General features: G+C 34.8%; 1 protein-coding gene across 2 annotated transcripts in view; it reads left to right on the top strand.

Annotated features, from left to right (window-relative positions):
- The window catches only part of SEMA3A (semaphorin 3A), a 407533-nt gene that overhangs the window by 373845 nt on the left and 13592 nt on the right, over window positions 1–20096 (top strand). For both annotated transcript variants that reach the window (XM_044245926.1, XM_044245927.1), the window contains 3 exons: window positions 7563–7604; window positions 12514–12671; window positions 16271–16338. In XM_044245926.1, coding sequence (XP_044101861.1) covers window positions 7563–7604; window positions 12514–12671; window positions 16271–16338 — 268 coding nt within the window. The remainder of the gene's footprint in view (window positions 1–7562; window positions 7605–12513; window positions 12672–16270; window positions 16339–20096) is intronic.

Here is a 20096-nt window from a genome sequence, read left to right as displayed (position 1 = left end):
GCTTATTCATGAATTGTTTTATTATATTTTCTTAAATCATTTGTTATCCCCCAGAATTGAGGTTTTTATATCACTGGTGCCAAATAATGTTACGGGTTCCTAGTCTACACACTTAAGAAACATATGGATATTTGTTCCTTTGTCCAGAATCACAGAGGGCCCAGGTAAATTTGTATGGTATTGGGGATAGAGGCAGCAGGATATGGGTTGAAGTGAGAGAGGAGAACCAAAGTAATATCACATGTACTACAATGTCTGTTGTTTCTTTTAGATAGCTAGCTAATAGGAAGAGTTTCAGTTGAAATACACCTTGATATAAATTATTTATGAGATATGACAGGGAAATAGTGCCCATAAAAGGTGTTACTTCAGTCTTTATTAAAAGAGTAGTGCAAACATATGAAGCGTTTATAACAATAGAATAAATTGGAATTAGAAGAATAGGCAGAAAGAAAGAAAACATTGGATCTAATCTCACAACTCAGAATTATCTCATTTTAGTCCCCAGGTGTCCCACATACTGTATCTGTAAAACAAAGCTGCTGGATTAAATTTTTCAGTTGATTAAATATTTTAATTGGGAGCAAAGACTTCCTAAGACTTTTCTTAGCCCCATATTTCTAGACAAATTTTTTTTTAACCCAGTTAGGTTCTTGCTTACTATTCAGGAATATTTTGAAGAAAAAATGAAGTAGAAAATGGCAAGCTCCTAATTAATTAACTCATACAATTAAAATTATGATTGGCACTGAAACAGATAACTGGTCAATCAGGATATAGGTATTTTGTAATAACAACTAAAAGAGTGTTCTGGTGAAAAGAGTTTAGGCTCTTCACTCACGTCTAAATAGCATTTTTTGGGAATACTTATATGATCTCTTTGAGCTTCCCCATCAGTGAACAGCAAGTGTAATACCTACTTCAAGGAAGCTAGAAAAATTAGACATTTACATAAAACATCCAGGACAGTGTCAGGTACTATGCTCAAATTTTATTAATACAGTTTTATTGTTTTAGCTTAGCTACACTGAAAGTAAGCCGCATATTTAATGGAGTTTTCTGTTAACCCTTGGTTTAAGTCTTCAAAAGCATAAAAATCATCATAATTCTATTCTGATTTTTTAGAATCATGTATTTTGGCCTTATTTTACATCTGGTATAGAGTAATAACTAAACACTGTTGTTCACCAAGACCCATTTCAGTATTTACACATTGATACTTTAGCCAACAAATTCAAAAATACAACCATCCAAAAGGACTGTGTTAACAATAGAGAGTTCTTCTAGATTTAGCAAACACATCACGGACGCTGAGGGGCAAAAAAGTCAATTGTCTTTGTTCATTGTTGTCTCCACAGCCTAAAAGATTTTCATCCAACATCTATTAAATGAATAAAGGAATCAGTATTGATGAAAAATTGAAATATGAGAAATTAAAGGGTTTATGGTCTTCCTCAGAAAGGCCATACTTAAAGTGAGGTGCTAGAATATGTGGAAAACAAACTGGGAACAGCAACAAGTTATCCTGCTGATTATATCCCGTAGTAATCTCTAGTGGAAAGAAAAAAAAATTACTAACTCTATCTATTTAGAAATTTATGTTCCTATCACTGTTATAAGTGAAGTTACAGGAGATACTGTGAAATATTATGATAACTTAAAAATGTCTTATTTATATCCAGACTCTCTTACTTTTATATTTGTCATGTTACTGTTGTATATTTCCCTTCAGTTGTTTATATTTAATTCCTTGTGTCTCTAGGATTTTAAATTTATCGTTCACACCTTAGCCATGTTCTTTAGTATGTTAATAAAAATTCTAGTTTAAAAAGCTATGAATTTAAGGTAATCTAGCAAATGACAACAAAATCTTGAGAGGTTGAAAGCCAACAATCTCACAAGCAAAATATTTAATAATCTATTAGATTTTGTTAATATTTTGCAGTTTCCAGAGAAATACATAACTGAATTAAGCCTATGATAACTATTGGAATGACATTTTTGTGTTAAGATATCATGAGAAAGGTTATTAATCATTCTCCTACAATTAAGTACAAACAGGTGATATTGTGCTGGTAGACAAGTGGGTTTTTTTTTTTTTTTAATTTATGCTTTTATAAAAAGATAGTTTGCAACCTGGGACACATCTCCTTCCATAGATAAATGTTCCAGTTCTCTCCCATATTCTCTGTTATGCATTATTGTCATTATTATTTCTCTGGCACTGAAGTAGACAAAACATATTTGGGCAAAGTTTAGAGAAATATTTACTTTTAACATTCTATTCTATCAGGCAGAGTTCATACATATATTGTGGTCTAGCAATTGGAATATTTCACTGTCAAACTTTGTTTAATTTTGTAGTGGGAGGGAAAAAAACACAACACATTAAAGCGATTTTGCTATATACAGTGAAACAAGCAGAGAAATGTTACAGTTTCTGTATTTCTATTTGAACCTTGCATGTCATTCCATTTAACATAAAATAAAATTAAAAAGTGTTAACCTGAGCATAACAGTATTTTGACAATATAAATAGACAAGGAACAGATTTAGAGTCATAGTAGTATCTGATACTCTTGGAGTTTAGTGTCAACCAACAAGTTAATTTTACTAAAATATCATCTCCAGGAGACCATGTTCAGTACGTGTCCTTCCTAGGCTGAATAAACCAAACTTCACATAAAAGCCTGAATTAAAGCCAGTACTATATCCATTGCCATCTTGAGGTTGGTTTTAGGAAAACACCCTGGCTAATCACAGAACATTCCATTGGTTTCAGTTACATCCAAGAGACTTTTTTATTCTGGGTGAAATCAAATCCCAATCAGAGTATAGAAAGAAAAATATTCCTCAGTAACAGAAATTTCCATTTTAGAATAAAATTTTAATAGGTAATAAAATGTGAAATAAAATTGGCATTGGTATAGGAAATGATTTTAAATTGCCATTACATATTCAAAATGGTATTGAAATGGTACTGAAGTACCAAGACACAAACCTAATTCCACGTATTACTTGTAATCATAAGTCTGTATTTGGATCATATTTACTAGTGATTCTGAACAACTTGATTAAAGTCAGTTGAGCCTCAGTTTCTTAATTCCTTAAATTTTTAAAGTTTTTTACAAATTAATTGTACTAGTAAGTTAATATTAGTAGTAAGGTATTATAACCTTACGATGGGGTCTTCTTTCCAGTCCAAGAAAATTTTAGCTTTGAGACAGTGGAGTGTTACATCAAGTTGCCGTGCATTTAGTACAATGGATTTTATTTATAGTCCTATTGACTGCAAAGGATGGCAAGGCAGTTACATTGATAACGCATGCATTTTAAACTCAATTTATGCAATATTCCATGAACAGCTGAGCTAACAAATGAAAGAGTTTAATTTTCATTCAAATGTAAAACATAATTGATGCTTTCTAAAACCTAGTCTATTAACTCATTCTAAAGGAGCTCCCGTGTGCTTTAGCATCCAGGGAGTTATGTCAGATTCTCCTGGGATCAGCAGGTTGAAAAGCTCTGCAAGCACGAAAGTTTAATAAGGACTGGATTAAAATATCTGAAAAAAATGGTAAATTAGAGTCATAGAAAATCTTGAAAAGATGCTAAGTTTTTAATTTCATTTTTACTTGAACACCAATTAACTTTGCAATTGAAACCAGTTTCATGAAAAAATGCTTATGAAGCTACATCTGTTTTAAATGGAAGTCGTATTCACCACCAGCTATTTCTCAGAAAGAAATATAGCTTATTTAAATGGATGTCATCTTAATATATTGTCTATTAAAATTCAACGGCTGGCAGCAAATAGCACATCCTATTCCAAACTGCTACTAATTTCCGGTCCAAAAAATAAGTAATTTCTTTTAATTAAGAAATTCTGGGATCTTAATTTAAGAATGTTGAAATCAGGGGCACCTGGGTGGCTCTCTCGACTAAGCTTCTGCCTTCAGCCCAGGTCTTGATCCCAGGATCCTGGGTTTGAGTCCCACATCAGGCTTCCTTCTCAGTGGGGAGCTTGCTTGTCCTTCTGCCTCTTGACCCTCCCCCTGCTTGTGAACTCTCTTTCTCTCTCTCTCTGACAAATAAATAAAATCTTTTTTAAAAAAAAAAGAGTTCCAAGGCATAATGAAATTTAATAGAGGAAGCAGTCAAAAGAAATGAGTAGTCAGTCATGCCATATAAAACCAAGAAGTCCAGTAATAATAAATATAGAATAAAAGTGTTCATTCACCAGTATAGTTCATTAGTGATTTCTGCTTCTGAGATTCACAGACCACCTCTCTAGGGGAGGGGCTAGCCTCAGTGGGCTGAGGAATGAGTGGCACTGAATGGGATATGAACAAGTAAAGGCAGTGAGAATAGAATCCTCAGATTATTTTCGAAGGAATCAGCTGAACTGAAAGATTAAGGAAAGATCTTTTTAAAAGATGACCACCTTTATCTCAGACAAATTAAGAGGAAGGAACAGAATGCAATGGGGAAAGTGGAAGAGATAGGAGAGGAAAGGAAAAATTGGCAGAACATTCATTTATCTTTCATTCACTCAATTCATTTAACAGATTTTTTTGAGAATTTATAAATACCAGAAACAATCCCAGGTACTAGGAATATATCAATGACTTAACAGCCAAACATCCCTTTCCTAAATTAGAGAGAGAGAGAGAGAGAGAGAGAGAGAGTGTGTGTGTGTGTGTCATGGGGATGGGGGGGTCACTTATGGGGACAAACAGGAAAAAAAAAATATGAGATGCCTGTGCTGCCCCTCCTTACATCCTGTCAGCCTCACTGTATGCCCCAGGACTTCTCTGACAGCAGGCAAAAGGACAGGAGTTCCAGCTGGAGGTGTGGGAGATTTGACACTCCTGTGGGCATCCAGTGAGTAATGGAATGAATAAATATTTTTCCTGGTGTAAACCTCAGTGACAATTTTGAGAGTCACTGTCTCTTCAGATTTTCTCTCATGGTGACTTCCATAACAAAAAATTTTTTTTTTCTTTACTTTTTCTCCTTCCTGTCAATCCTTCATTCCTTACTCCTGCTCCCTACCTGCAGATAAGAACTTACCTCAGACACTGCTTTGGGGTGTTGGGTCCCCCCAAAATTGGGTACCCCAATAATGGGTCCATGATTAAAGGAGCGAGGCTGATACAAAGCGAAGGTCAAGCAAAGCTTTAATTCGCGCCAAGCATCAGGAATCAGACTGACCATCAAACAGACCGGTCAGGGCCGCCCCTCCAGAGAGGACGACCCCTCCCTGCTTTCCAGACTAACTTTTATAGAGCAAAGGCCATGTGGTTGGGCCTGGCCACACACAGGTGGCCAATGAGATTGTAACACACACAGGAAACTACACAGTGATGCTAGGGGACCAACCAAATTACAGTTTACCCTAGTAGACATTTGATTTAGCCTATCACACCTTGGTTAGGATTGGCGCCAAAAGGCTCCCAAAGTTGGGGGCCCATACTTCTTGGTACCTAGGAGACAGTATGTGCCCCCCATTGATTGAATACCTCCACCTGGCCTGACCCACCCTTGTATTTGGACTTTGTTACCTGGGACTGGTTTCCCAGACTTGCTTTTAAGTAAGTTCCCCTGGGGGGGCAAGGTCAATTTAAGTTTTAAAACAAGATGGCAGTTCAACCGGGGTGAGGCTGCTCTGGCTGAACAGGCCCTTACAGGGGTATAAGGGGAAACTCACAAGACACAAGATAAATGTTATATTTATATCATATATATGTTATTATATATATTATATATATATCTATTAATACAATATGTATGTGTGTATTTCCAGGTAGTGATAAGCACTAGAAAGGAAAGCTAAAGCAAGTAAAAGATATGGGGGTTGTGTGTGTATGTGTGTGTGTGTGAGAGAGAGAGAGAGAGTGAGAAAGAGAGACAAGAGATTTGAATAAACACTCTGTGCCAAGCACATTTGTAAAGTACTTTGCCTTTATGAACTCATTTAGTCTTTTCATCAATCCTACAGGGAAGATACCATCATACTCATTTTTAAGATAAGAAAAGCGAATTACAGAGAGGTTACATACCTCCCCTTCTATCACACTTGTGGCCAGGTTTGCATTTGAATCTATGCAGTTTGGCTTCAGAATCCAGCTCTTCACACTTTGTTCAGGGCTCAGCTATAGTCACCTAACCAGTGAGCCTTCTAAGAGTCTTCTTTCCACCTAAGCCTCTTTCTCATTAGCCACCTCTGAAACCCTCAAGCAGACTCCTTCTTAGTATGATGAAGAATACAATGGAGCACAGTTCAATGAAAGTAAATCTGAGAGAATGTAAGGTAATGTGTTCAGGTGAATAGCCTTTTGGTAGTCGAAGTTAATCAAAGAATGGTATTTATTTATTCAAACTATATATGCTCATGATGGGCTTCAGCAGAACACTCATTGAAATATATTGGTGGTTATTACTTCCCTAGTTATTATCTCTAGATAGCCTCTTGATAGAAATTGAAGAGATCATGTACTCTGGCAAAGACATGTAGTGTAGGCCTTTGCACATTAAACAGTCATTTTAATAATAAGGTAATCTCATCCTACTCTGAGCTCTCACAGTCCTTGATAGCTGGAAACTAGCCTAATACTATCAACTTGTAGTTGGTGTTATTGGGAGCTGGCCTGGCACTCACAGCCCAGCGTTCTCCATGTGAGCGTGCCAAGTTCTCACAGAACACAAGCATCAGGCAAGACTACTCTGTGACCATGAGGAATCAAGAAAATAGCAACACTGGCGCACCTGCGTGGCTCAGTGGGTTAGGGCCTCTGCCTTCAATTCAGGTCAGGATCCATGGGGTCCTGGGATCGAGCCCCACATTGGGCTCTCTGCTCTGCAGGGAGCCTGTTTCCTCCTCTCTCTCTGCCTGCCTCTCTGCCTAGTTGTGATTTCTCTCTGTCAAATAAATAAAATATTTAAAAAAAAAAGAAGAAGGAAAAAAGCAAGACCATTCCGTAATCCTGTCTGAAAACAGACAAGACTATAAACATTGTCCAAACTACCAAAAAATGACCAAATATCCCCTATCCTGCCTCTATGAGTAATGGCTAATTCTTTACCAACTTTTACTTTAGCCTTATTTTGCTCTTCCCTCCTCCTAAATAAGATGTATGAAGAGACGAAATCATAGAATTTCCTCTGCTTTCTTTGACATCCCATGTGGAGCAAACACCACTTCCTTGAACCCTCTCTCAAATCAACCAACATAGGCCCAAAACCTCTATGTTCTTTCCAAGACTCATCTGCTGCGCGGTCTCATGGTCTCCCTTACTGCCACGAGCAATAACCCAACTTGATCAACTGCAGATATGTATGTCTTTGACTGGAAGACATTAGTATCCTCCTTTTGTCTGTGCCACGTCTTCGCTACTCATGCACGCACCTTCCTTCATGTATCTTATTTCCCAATTACATTGCTTCTTGTAGGCACTGAAGTTAACTCTCTCAAAGTTTATGTTGGTGTTCTATGTTCATTTATGTTAATGACTGACTTTTCTAATCCACCAAACAGTTCACATTTCCTTTTTCTTCTTTAGGAGCCAACTACTATTTCAGCAATGGAGCTTTCCACCAAGCAGGTACTATCATTATGTATTACAGTCATTTTGTTAATTTGCTGTTTCAGTTAGATAAACATAGTTATGATTCATCAGATTTCACAGCTTTATTAACAGTAGTCTCCCACCCCCAAAAGAAAGAACATTCTTACAATAAGCTAGTAGAGTGAAAATTAAAGATCCTTTTCATTGCCCTCTGTTTTTGACCAATCTGACATTCCTATAAATATATTTCTTAGATCATTGGTGGTTGTAAATTTTCATTTATAGCATTTCTTTTTTGGGGTCATTGTAAAATTTTGCTTAGTAATTATTTTCATCTATCCTTAAAAATATCATGTATTTTTGGTGTATGGTGTATCTTTGAGAATATAAATTGGTGTATCTTTGAGATGGTGTATCTTTGTGTATATCTTTGGTGTATCTTTGAGAATATAAATAAGTTTATCACTTAATTTAATTTGCATGAATAAACAATATTTATTTTATAAGCTAATAAAATTTTGCACTGGGCTGTATATGTTTGGAGGATCTTGACTCAAAAGTTAACTTTGCTTTTTCAGTAGTATTGTGTACAAGAGAAAACATTTAGCTTGGCTGCATATAAAAGGAAAACAGCAAAATAGTCACTGCCAGTGATAAGTTATTAAACTCCATGAATTCAAACATTAAGGACAGTGTGTTAATAGGCTTTGCATTCACATTGAATGAATGCTTTGGCAAGGCACTTAAGAAACACAAATGACGGGGCGCCTGGGTGGCTCAGTGGGTTAAGCCGCTGCCTTTGGCCCAGGTCATGATCTCAGGGTCCTGGGATGGAGTCCCGCATTGGGCTCTCTGCTCAGCAGGGGGCCTGCTTCCCTCCCTCTCTCTCTGCCTGCCTCTCTGCCTACTGTGATCTCTCTCTGTCAAATAAATAAATAAAATCTTTAAAAAAAAAAAAGAAACACAAATGACTTCTAAATGTTAAATTATATGTACAAAACAAATATAATTTTAACTTTTAATAAGTTATCTTTTCCCCATAAATGTTACATAGCTTTCTATTCAGTGTATCAGAGGTAACTCAAAAAAAAAAAGAACCTTGGATACAGAATTGAAATTAATTATTAAATAACCTAGAAGAAAAAGCCACAATGGAGTAGGAAGCCCTTCACTGGCCATTCCAAACTTATATGTGAAATTGTTAAATATGAAAATCATTTGGCTAATCTTATTGCTGAATTGTTTACATGTTTTATCCCTGTACACGACACTAAAATACTGTGCCAATAAAACTCAGTGTATATCCTGTCCACACTTACATATCAAAATAGATTGATAATCTCTAAGATATTTAGAGAAATTCAGAGGGCAGATATTATTGACCCTGATACTGTTATCTTACACTTCATAAGCATGTGTTCACCTGTTCTTGTAATCTAAAAATTGTCAAATGTTGGCAAGGAAATCCGGGGATTTCCAGAAAGGAAGCTAGACTGGGATATTCTTTCCTTTAATGATTTTTAAAATTATTTATTTATTCTCTGCTTGGTTTCATTGCCATTCTTAATTATGTTACATATAGTTTTATAAAAAATTTCTTTTTGTTTATGTATTTTTAAGTACTTTAAGAATTGCCTATTAAATGTAACACGCTTCACACACACACACACACACACACACACACAGAGAGAGAAAACACCCAAAATACCAGAAACAGTTCATCAGTTTAAAATACCATGATACAAGAGAAGTATTCCTAGCCTTCATTTTCTGTTACTGGCAGTTTGATTTCATTTAGATCTGAATCAGTTTTACTCATGTTCATGGAAATTTTAAAATGAGGCAGTAGTTTCAAGAGGGTCAAATAGTGTTGCAACTAATTTTCTGGATAAATGGACTCATCGCCTGCTTATGACCCGAAACTTGTTAAGGAGGATAGTGAGAAAGCCTGTGGTGATGTTAAATTGGGCAGAAAAAGCACATCAGGTTACTTGCTAGGGACTGGATTATGTTCAATGGTGCTTGCAAGCCTCCCCTATATTTTTTCTAGATGGCATAATTAGTTTTGCAATTCTTTAGTAGTACTGCAGAATAATTATAAAATGAAAACTAGACTAGTTGTATTTAATTTGGGGCATTTTATCACACTTTTCGTGATAGTTTTCGTGGCAGTAATTTTGGTTGCCCTATTTTTGGTTTTTAATTCCCATGTTAATTTCTCTGGTTTCCTCCTTAAAGGAATATGACAGATTTAGATACTGTTATTTAGGAAATAACTCCTTCCCAACTAAAATTTCATATTCTTAAAAATTTGTAAGTGTGAATTTTGCTTATGCTTTTTAAGTTATTGGCCAGTCCTAGAGATCTTTTGATTTGGTGTGACCAACTTGATCAGTAGTTTTTTAAATAGTTCTGACCACAATACGGGGTTCCACAAGTCCATATTCACCAATGCCAACCACGATTGTGGATATGACTACCCCATTTTAACTAATTTGTTTCAGTGCCTCATGTTGGGCACTTGGGTGTCTCAGTTGGTTAAATGTCTGCCTTCAGCTCAGGTCATGATCCTGGGATGCTGGGATCAAGTCCCATATCAAGGTCCCTGCTTAGCAGGGAGTCTATGTTTCTCCCTCTGCCCCTCCCCCTGCTTATGCTGTCCGTCTCTCTCCCTCTCTCTCTTTGAAAAAGAAACAAAAAAAAATAAAAAAATTTTAAAAGTTGTCATGTTTATTTCATTTTTTATTGCATTGTGATTGCCTGCCTTCAGTACAAACTAAGTGTTTTTTTTTTTTTTTTTTAAATATGATTTTGAAAGAGAGAAAGGACAGGAGGGGGAAAAAGTTCCTTCCAATAGTCCCTTACTAATATTTTTCAAATCACGGCCAACTTTTTCCACATTCTGGTTCTGTGGAAGCTTTAAGAGAAGTGCAAATCAACATAATTTTCTCTTGACAGAGAGCTTAACAATACTTATCTTTTCTTCCCAAGGACTCAACTACTGCTTTTTTTAATTTGTCATGATTTATAGAATCTTTTGGTTCATAATAAAAGATGAATATATTAAGAGATTGAACATCCATAGTACATATTCTGTTTACTACTAAACTAGAATATTGATATAAATAGTCTTTACTACTGAAATGCAATAAGCAATATGAATCAGGGTAATAGTTATCAAAGTAACTGTTTTAACAGTGGCTTACTTCTTACTGTATTACGTTTTCTCCCTTATTTCCCTTTCTTTTATTAAGATATGTTAGCTGGTTAGCTTTTAAACGCAGAATTATTTTGTGTTTATATACTTTTTACAACCCCATTAATTTCATAGATTATAATAGATACATGAATCTTCAATTTATGTTTATATATGTTGTTCATCTTTGAAAGTAATTTGTAAATGTAATTTTAATTATATCCATTGCTTTCAGGCAATTTGTAATATTAAATGAGCACACCATGTTTCAAATATTAGCTTTTCTACAATTTCTTTTTCATTTACATTGTAGAGAAATTAAAATACAATTTTGAAGTCTTTTCCATGTGTACCAATACATGGTTCAGTATTTATTCAGCTTTTATTTAAGGCTTACTATAGCCATTCAGTCCTTTAGTACAAGAAAAGGAGCTATGATACTAATTACAGCAAAAAGTGGAGAAATTACAAAACAGTTTTATTTGTATTTTATCTTGTATTTACATGTATTTGCAGTTGCTCAAATGCTACATTGGCTAAACCGTAAAAAGCATTTTTAAAACTGTACTGAAATCCTAGTTTGGTTGCTGCCACAAAGTTTCTCCCCCCATATTCTACCTCATTTGGTAACTGCAAATTCATTGAGTATAATGCCATTGTAAAACATTTACCTGAATGCATAATTCAAAGATCTAGTTAAACATGCTCATTTTGTGACTAAGAAAGTGAAATCTTAGAAAAATTAGGGGAATGGCTCAAGATGACACAGAGAATTAGTACAGGGCAAGATTTAGAATCCAGGTACCTTGATGGCCAACATAGCACTTTTCCACAACAGCCAAGTTCTGTGTTCAAGTCTACTGCACCAGCCAGAGTGTACATTTCCCCATTTGATGATCTTTCAGATGAAAAGCAGTTTAGTTGTTTGGTTTAAAGTAATCTTCCTGAAGGTAGCGCAAGGACAAGACAGTTGATGTTGAGTGAGACTTAAAATGCGAGCACCAAAGCTTTTCTCTGGAGGACTTATAGGAGGGCAGACTATATCACAGGCAATGATACAGGGCACCCATGAGTCAAATGCAAATAATCCCTGCTTCAAGATCAAGAGAATACATGGCAATATAGATTTGATGACTAATCAAAATTACAAACAGCAGAGAAGTTTAAAAGAAAAAAAAAAGAAAGCTTTCCAAGAACAAAAACATTGAAGATTTGAAAATTATATTACTGTCATCTTGTATTTAAATTTTTATCTTTATTGAGATATAACTGATATATAACCTTGACTGTCTTCCTTTGGTTTTATATTTTAAAATACACTTGTTTTAGTCAAATATTTAGATGTTGCTCTTGGTCTCTCTCTTTTTTTTTTTTAACCTTTTTTTTTTTTTTTCCTTTTGTCAGAGAGAGTGAGCACAGGCAGACAGAGTGGCAGGCAGAGGCAGAAGCAGGCTGCCTGCTGAGCAAGGAGCCCAATGTGGGACTCGATTCCAGGACACTAGGATCATGACCTGAGTCGAAGGCAGCTGCTTAACCAACTGAACCACCCAGGCGTCCCGCTCTTGGTCTTTTTAAATGTTCATATGATCTGCCAGGCTTTTGACAAAATTGCCAATAATGGGATTTTTTTGAACCCATTAGCATAAATTTATTTTTGATGTGTTCTGTATAAGTAACCCTTTTTTAGAGAAAAGATTAAAAAAACACACAACAGGATTGTTTTGACATAATACTAAACTTTTCCCACAGCAACAACTATATATCGGTTCCACCACGGGGGTCGCTCAGCTTCCATTACACCGCTGCGATATTTATGGGAAAGCCTGCGCAGAGTGCTGCCTTGCCCGAGACCCTTACTGTGCCTGGGATGGCTCTTCATGCTCTCGCTATTTTCCCACTGCAAAGAGGTAGGAGAAATACCAGAAATAAATACGAATGTTTGCTATTTATCTTACTTGAATCTGTTTTTAAACAGCTTTCTTCATATAAGTACATCACCTTTTTCTGATGAACGAAGAGTGGTTTAAAGGGATTTGGGGTTTTTTTTTCCTTTCTCTTAAATAGTCAAAACAATCAGAAAAACATGTATAATTATAGTTTGGTACCAAAAATAATGGAACAAATGGTTTTAATAAATTACTGAGGGAAATCTAAAACATTACAGTACTGTCCTTGAATGTTTACACTCAGAAATTATAAAGTTTTCCAACTTCATTTTACACAGGGGGAGAAATGATGGCCAAAGCCACAGAGAAAGAAACAGAATCTAAACTGGGCCATGTGCCTTTTGACCAAAATGCTTTTCTCTCCAAAAATACTCTTCTTTTTCTATCCAGCAACATTCTATCCTGGTTTTAAATTTTAATAAGGCAATTTATGTCATTGGATGAATGGATAATTTGCAAAGAAAATAATTTATTTACTTTTAGAGTCTTAGATAGTATACAGGGTTTCAATTATAAAAAGTCAAGAAAAATTTTTGCAATTTTAAAAGATACTACATTTTTTGTATAATGCTGACTAACTAGCATCATACTGTATCTTTATTTGATGCAAAATATATATTTATTCGACCCCTCCCAAATTTAAAGACCACGGTATTACCATAGTATCATCTTGTGTTTGTAGTGTTTGAACTTGAAATATAAAACCACATGATAATATCTTTGTATATATTACACAAATATTTTAAGTATATTCATAATATTTAACAGCATCTTTTTTGGACATGCTTAAAAGTTGCTAAGATATGCCTAGAAGCTATCTAAAATAATATGTTTAGATAAAACATAGCTATACGTTGCTGTCTAGGAGATTATGGGCATTAGGAACAGGCATTTGATTATTTGATACAGTACTGTTGAGGAGTACTGTTAACCTTCAGGGAACTCTTAGACACATCTTAAAAGTTGTATACAAACTGGGTTTACTTACGCTTCAAAAAATAAAAACACTTTCTTAATCTGACAAAATATTCACCTCAGCATACTCTCTACAGCAAACATATGGCTACCTGTCTCTGTAGATATTTACTAGTATTTCAGAAACAAGCAATGAAAGCAATGCACAATATCTTGCTAATACAAACCCAAAGATTAACAGTATGCACATCAGCCTTTTGAAACATAAAATAGAAATCAGAGTTATCAAGGTCCACTGCCTTTTAGGAGCAATAAAATTTGTTTTATTTTTTACTGTAGTTAATGTTTTACAAGAAGCTGTGATGGATTTTTTTCATTGTTAGTAAGCTGTGTCTACATTTGGGTCATTTAACATGTTTTGAAAAAATTCTAGGGGAAAGGAATAACGCTAATATGTACTTAAATCTTTTGATTACATACTTCAGATAACATTGGCTGTGTTAAATCATGTACAACTTAAGTTTTTCATATATAATCAGCCCATATAGATTAAAACAGTTATCTTGTAAATATTAAATGTAAGTGTAGTAGTAGCTAATTCCATTTAATAAATGCAATTTCCTTAAGCCTTCAACATTCAGAATTAAAATAACATGTTTATATTTTTTCATAAACCAACCGATTTTGCTAGAAGTTTAAAACTGAAACAAAAGTTTAGTGTGGAGAAAATGTGTTACTGAGTAAAGGAACCATGGATAGTTTAATAAATAGGAATATGCAGTTTTTATAGCAATAAAATTAAATTATTTAAGGTTGAACTTCTGTGGTTCTTAATATCACTCAGATCTAGGTACTTTTAATATTGGAAAACATAAAATTCATGCTTGAATTAAAAATGAGTACCGTTACCTTTCCACGTGGAAGTATATGATATTACCTAAATTAGCAATAACTCAATCAAATTTTAAGCTTTTTTTAACAAGAAAGAAGATAAAAATGAGATAACTATATCTATAAAAAGTTAAAAGCCTGTATATTATATATTTGAAATATGTTTATTGCATACCTACAATTCCAGACTGAAGGAATTATCATTAACACATTTTTGTTGTGCCTTGAAGATTTTACTTAATCCAATTCCATGTGTCTTTGAAAAGGATGTTTAGAGGCAGGCCTCACAATTTATATATTACTTGTGATGGCTTTTTTCAAAAGCCTAAATGGCAGTAAAAAATGCCTTCCCAAATGCTTTGTGGTTCGTGTTTCACAAGTTCCCTTGTTGGCTCAATTTTGAAATGCGCAACATCTGTTTGATAGTCTCACCAATTCTACAAATAGAAATCTATAAATACTTTAGTCTTCTAAATTTATGAATACAGAAACAATTTCCATGTTTGCAAATCTCAATGGCCTTTGTGAGAACTCTTTTCAGGGGTGGTAACTAACTTTGCAGCAAGACAATATTAATTAACATTGACACAGAAAATAGTTGGGCAAGTGTCCCCAGTCTTTTTCATTCTGTTATATGTAGCCAATCTCCATTTTTAGCCTCTTTCTCAATCTCCACATCCTGCTTGCACTGAGATAGCTAGAGACAACCTCCTTTCCAGTCAACCACCAACAAAGTAAAGAAAGAAGACACCCAGAACGTGTTGCAACTAATATGATCTGAGCAGCAGTATGTAGGAAGAAATCTCTAGATTTTTATAGCAAATTTGTCTTTTCTTAGAGGTGAGTCCTCCTTCTGCCATCTTCCTCTGACAGGAGGCAGACTTGCTCTACAATATTTGTTACTGCACTTCTTCTTTTATTCATTTCACAGGTAAATCAGTCTGCAGTCATAGCTGTAGGATCACAAAAGAAATGTTTTATTAAAGAAAGGTTGATATAACAACCAAAAAGAAAAATTCAAAAGTAACTTAAAATTAGATTTCATAGGGATGCCTGGGTGGCTCTGTCTGCTAAGCGTCTGCCTTCGACTCAGGTCATGGTGCCAGTGTAGTGGGATTGAGTCCTGCATTGGGCTCCCTGCTTATCAGGGAGTCTGCTTCTCCCTCTCCCTCTGCTCCTCTCCACCACTCTTGCTCACTCTCTGACAAATAAATAAAATCTTAAAAAAATATATTGCAGAATTAATACTTTTAAATTTAACAAAAGGCTATGTAAGGAATTATGTATAAGTATTAAGAGAAAGAAAACAATCGTCAATTTTAATTTGCAAGCTCACTCTCCCATTAGTGAACAGAAAAAGGAAGTTTAATTCGGATTATTGAAGAAACGGGTTGGTAGTCTATATTTTGTGCCTTTTCCTTGGAATTTAAAATGTTAAGAATTTTAGAGTTTCCTGACGTTACATTCTTCCTGATTGGCATCCATTTGTACATAAACCATGAGTCTTTTGTTATAACTTTGAAAGACTTTACTGCATTGTTAGTGCATTTATATATTATTTTCCATTTTGATCACCTGGAGACTTCTCCTACAGGTGTAATGAGCTGCTTTTAAAAAAATTCTTTAGTCAGATACAGATACATGTCTTCCTGTAAGCTCCGGGTGTCTTTAATTTTTGATTCTTCTTAATTCTTGTGACAAATTTGAAGATGGGATAAGAATGCAATAATACCTTTTAAATGTAATTGTTTTAGACGCACAAGACGACAAGATATAAGAAATGGAGACCCACTCACTCACTGTTCAGACTTACAACACCACGGTAAGTTACAACACTTTCATCTTTCAACCTGCTAATACCAGGGTAAGTCATAAGCAGTAGTGTGTACCCACACATGTGCATGCGGGGCACACAGCAGTACCAGAATACTTAAGGAAATGCAACTGAAGAGAAAGGAAATCTAGAAGAAAGAAAATTCTAAAGAATACTAAATGGTGAATTTTGCTTTTTTAATTGCAGATGTGATAAATCCAAGTTTTAGATCTCACAATGCTTAAATTTCAATTTTCTCATATTATCAAAAAGAAGCCAGGTTTAATACATGCTTTCATATGTAGTTAGCAACTTGAGAGCAACGGGCAAGAGAAATATTCTTTTAAATATATTAAAGAAGAAAATGTAGCCTTAAAATAAGCCATTCAAATTATTATGGTGATGATGCAGCCCTTCTGTATTGTTATTGGGTATCCTAGTCAAGTAGAAGATAATTCTGCTATCTTCACATTGATTTTCTAGTAGGATATTCCCTTGAACTGAGGATTTGGATTGTGTCATTTTATGCTTCCTTAAAGATGTCAAGCCCTAATTAATATCCAGTACTTAATGCTGGAATATCAACCAAACTTCCTTTAGAATGTGGAAAAATTGTAGTATATCTCACTCCCCCCATTTCAACCCTTCACAAAAACAATAATGAGGTTGTGCTTCCCTCTGCTGGGAAAACATATCAATGACATCACAGCTAATGAACAATTCATAGTTAAAAATAGCTGAAATACAAAATGTAAATATGTTACGTGTAATTGAACAAAATTACCTTATTAACTTTTTTGGTGTCTTTTACATTGATCTTAAAAGAAGGCCCAATATTTTTATCAGTTAACTTGGATTTGAGGCAGTACTTCTGGTATACAATATTCATGTTTCATGAATGTTAAGAAAGAAAACACACTGCATAAATAATACCCCAACATGCATTCCAAAACCTGGCTACCTTTTGGAGGTCAGATCCCCCTGTTGTGTATCCTGTACGTGCTGGTATCTGTTTCATGAATACTCAAAGTGCTGTCTGGGGGATGCCAGTAACAGAAGATAGATACCCACAAATTGAGCCTATATTTGGGGTCCATCTTGGCATCTTGCAATTTCTTGCCAAGAACTTTACTGTCTGTTACTGTTCTCATTATAAAGAAAAAAGATGCCACTAAATTGGAACAAATGTCATGATTTTTTTGTGTTTGTGTAGGTAGGGTACATTATTGACATATCCTCCTTAAATTATTCACATGGTGTATTTCATTTGGACAACCAAACATTAACTAGTCTTGCATTAATCTATTTCATGTACAAATATTGAATTATGATCAGCACCATTTAAACAATGCAGTATTAGGAATTTGTCATATTAAAGAGTTTTTTTGCTTAGGTATGGAGAAGCTAATGATAAAAACTGCAAGTAAAAGAAACAGGACAATAGAATTAGCTCATTTCTGATCAGACTTCAATCTCCATATCAATATACACTTTGCTATTTTGCTCACTCATATTTCTAGATGCAATTATCTTTTATTGAATGAATCTAAATATTTGAAGCTACAGCACAGATACGTCCCTTACTGTTTTTGGTTTTTAGTAAAGATTTAAACTAAATAGCATCTATTATTTATTGTGAAAATGACTTAAGTCATACATTGCTATTAACACAACCATATTTAAAAATAGATTTCTTAAGAAACATCATTGGCCAATCAATTAACTAATAAAAAATGATTATATACTACTACATGTAAGATACTATGCTATATTTTAAAGATTGCTGGCGAATTACTGTAGACATATCCATTTGTTGAATAATCCAGTTCCTTCATAGACCCACTTGGTATTTTTTGAAAATGATATATATGCTGGAATTATGAAATACATATAATACAAAGAAAAGCTGACCAAAAGCATATTTTTTTAAAAAGTAAGACTGTGTATAAATAAATATTGACTTTTGAATGAATGGCTTTTGGAAAGTGCTTCAGATTTTGAAGTTCTGTTTTGATGAAGTTAGAGTGATGAAAGCTTTTAAAAATTGAGAATATAGAATTGCTTAAGTATAGAAAGTAAACATGAATCATTTTTTTCTTTTGATACTTCAGTCAAAACAATATAGGAAAGAAAGGGAATTTCTGTGGTTCAGTGTTACTGGGTGTGTGTGTGTGTGTGTAAACAATGCTACCTAAATGCATGTGATATATGGGAAGAAACAGTAAAATAGTCTCAGAAGTTCAGCAGAAATAAAACTTTCCCTTTTGGAAGGCTTCTTTATTTTTTGTCTGATTGTATTACTAATTACCCAAACATGAAAACCATATACCATAGATTACGGTAAATTTCAAATGTTTGGAAACTAAGTCAGGCATTCCCACGGGGCCAGGCTGAGTCTTACCACTAGGAACCAGTGAATTATCTTAGAATAGGTGATGTCTATTTTTGAAATAAAATGGGCAAAAACCCAGGGCCCAGCCCTGTGACATTATGTATGTTGTCTTGCTAGTGTCACATCTCACATTGAATAAAATACATGTGCTCATATGGAAACATACAAAGATATGAGATGTTTCCCCAGAAAACTGCTAAGCAACTTGAAGCCAAATTATACACTTCAGGACAATCAGTTCCAGCTGTAATGGTAAACATATTCTGTAACACTCTATATTTTACATATCCTGAGGTTTTAATAGAGAGACTATATAAAATAACTTTGCATTAAGGTGGAAGAAATTTCACTCTCGATGAAACCTTTAACACTCACTCAGCTCTTTGCTCCCTCTTGTGTAAAGGCAGCACTAATGGGGAAGGGGCCTAGGTGTCACATAGAAAACTCCAGCTCCACCTTCCCTTAATCTGGCACACTCTTTTCCATCACTAGTGGCTATTCACCTAGGGAAATTTTAGTATGAAACCCTAAATGTGTATGTGCTGGCAGATCTTCTTGTCTTCTCGCTCACACCTCATACAAAATGCTAAAGAGAAACTTCAGGTTGTTTCCATTATGTTGTTCCCTTCCCTAAAATAACTTATGCACAAAATTGGAGCTTGTCTGACTTTGCCTCCAAGAGCATGAGTGGCTGAGTCCATTTACCATTCTCCCTTCTTTACTAAACAAGAATGAGTAGTATTGTGATCTCCATGCCCAGAAAGGGACAAACCATATATAACAACATTTAAAAAGGTTAACATTATCTTTGATTTTTGAATCTTTGAAATATTTTATGTCCTAACTTGAGTTCGGTACCATCATTGAATTTACTTTGTGTTTATTCTCTTGGCTGTTCTACATACACGCATTTCCCTTCTAGCATCGCACAGTAAAACATCCACCGAATTCAATCTTCTTAATTATCTCTGCAACTGGCTCATCTCAATTTATGTCTCGGCTGGCATCAGCATTGTTCCAGAATTTCATAAAACATCTTGGCAATGTCATCTTTGTGGTCTGCAGAGCTATAAACTTAGTATTTTGTAGCAATGCTAATCTGGTCTCTGTTTTAGCTTATTTTATACACACAGAAATTCCAACTGAATCTGAGCATTTAGCCCCAAGAGAGGTCTCAAAACTTGATAGATGAGCATGATGTCAGTCCTAAAAAAAAAAACCAAAAACCCTTAACTTTAACAAATTACCAAATTGTATCAAGTCTAAGGTGTCACTGAATATAAGATGCACCATTTTTTAAGGACTGCTAAGGAAGAAAAGCTCTCCAAGATGGATACTCTAACAGTGATGCCAGCATCAAGCCAGCTTACAGTGT

The sequence above is a fragment of the Neovison vison genome, chromosome 4 (genome assembly GCF_020171115.1).
Source record: "Neovison vison isolate M4711 chromosome 4, ASM_NN_V1, whole genome shotgun sequence".
Classification (NCBI taxonomy): Eukaryota; Metazoa; Chordata; class Mammalia; order Carnivora; family Mustelidae; genus Neogale; species Neogale vison.
This window is presented reverse-complemented; position numbering and strand designations above follow the sequence as displayed.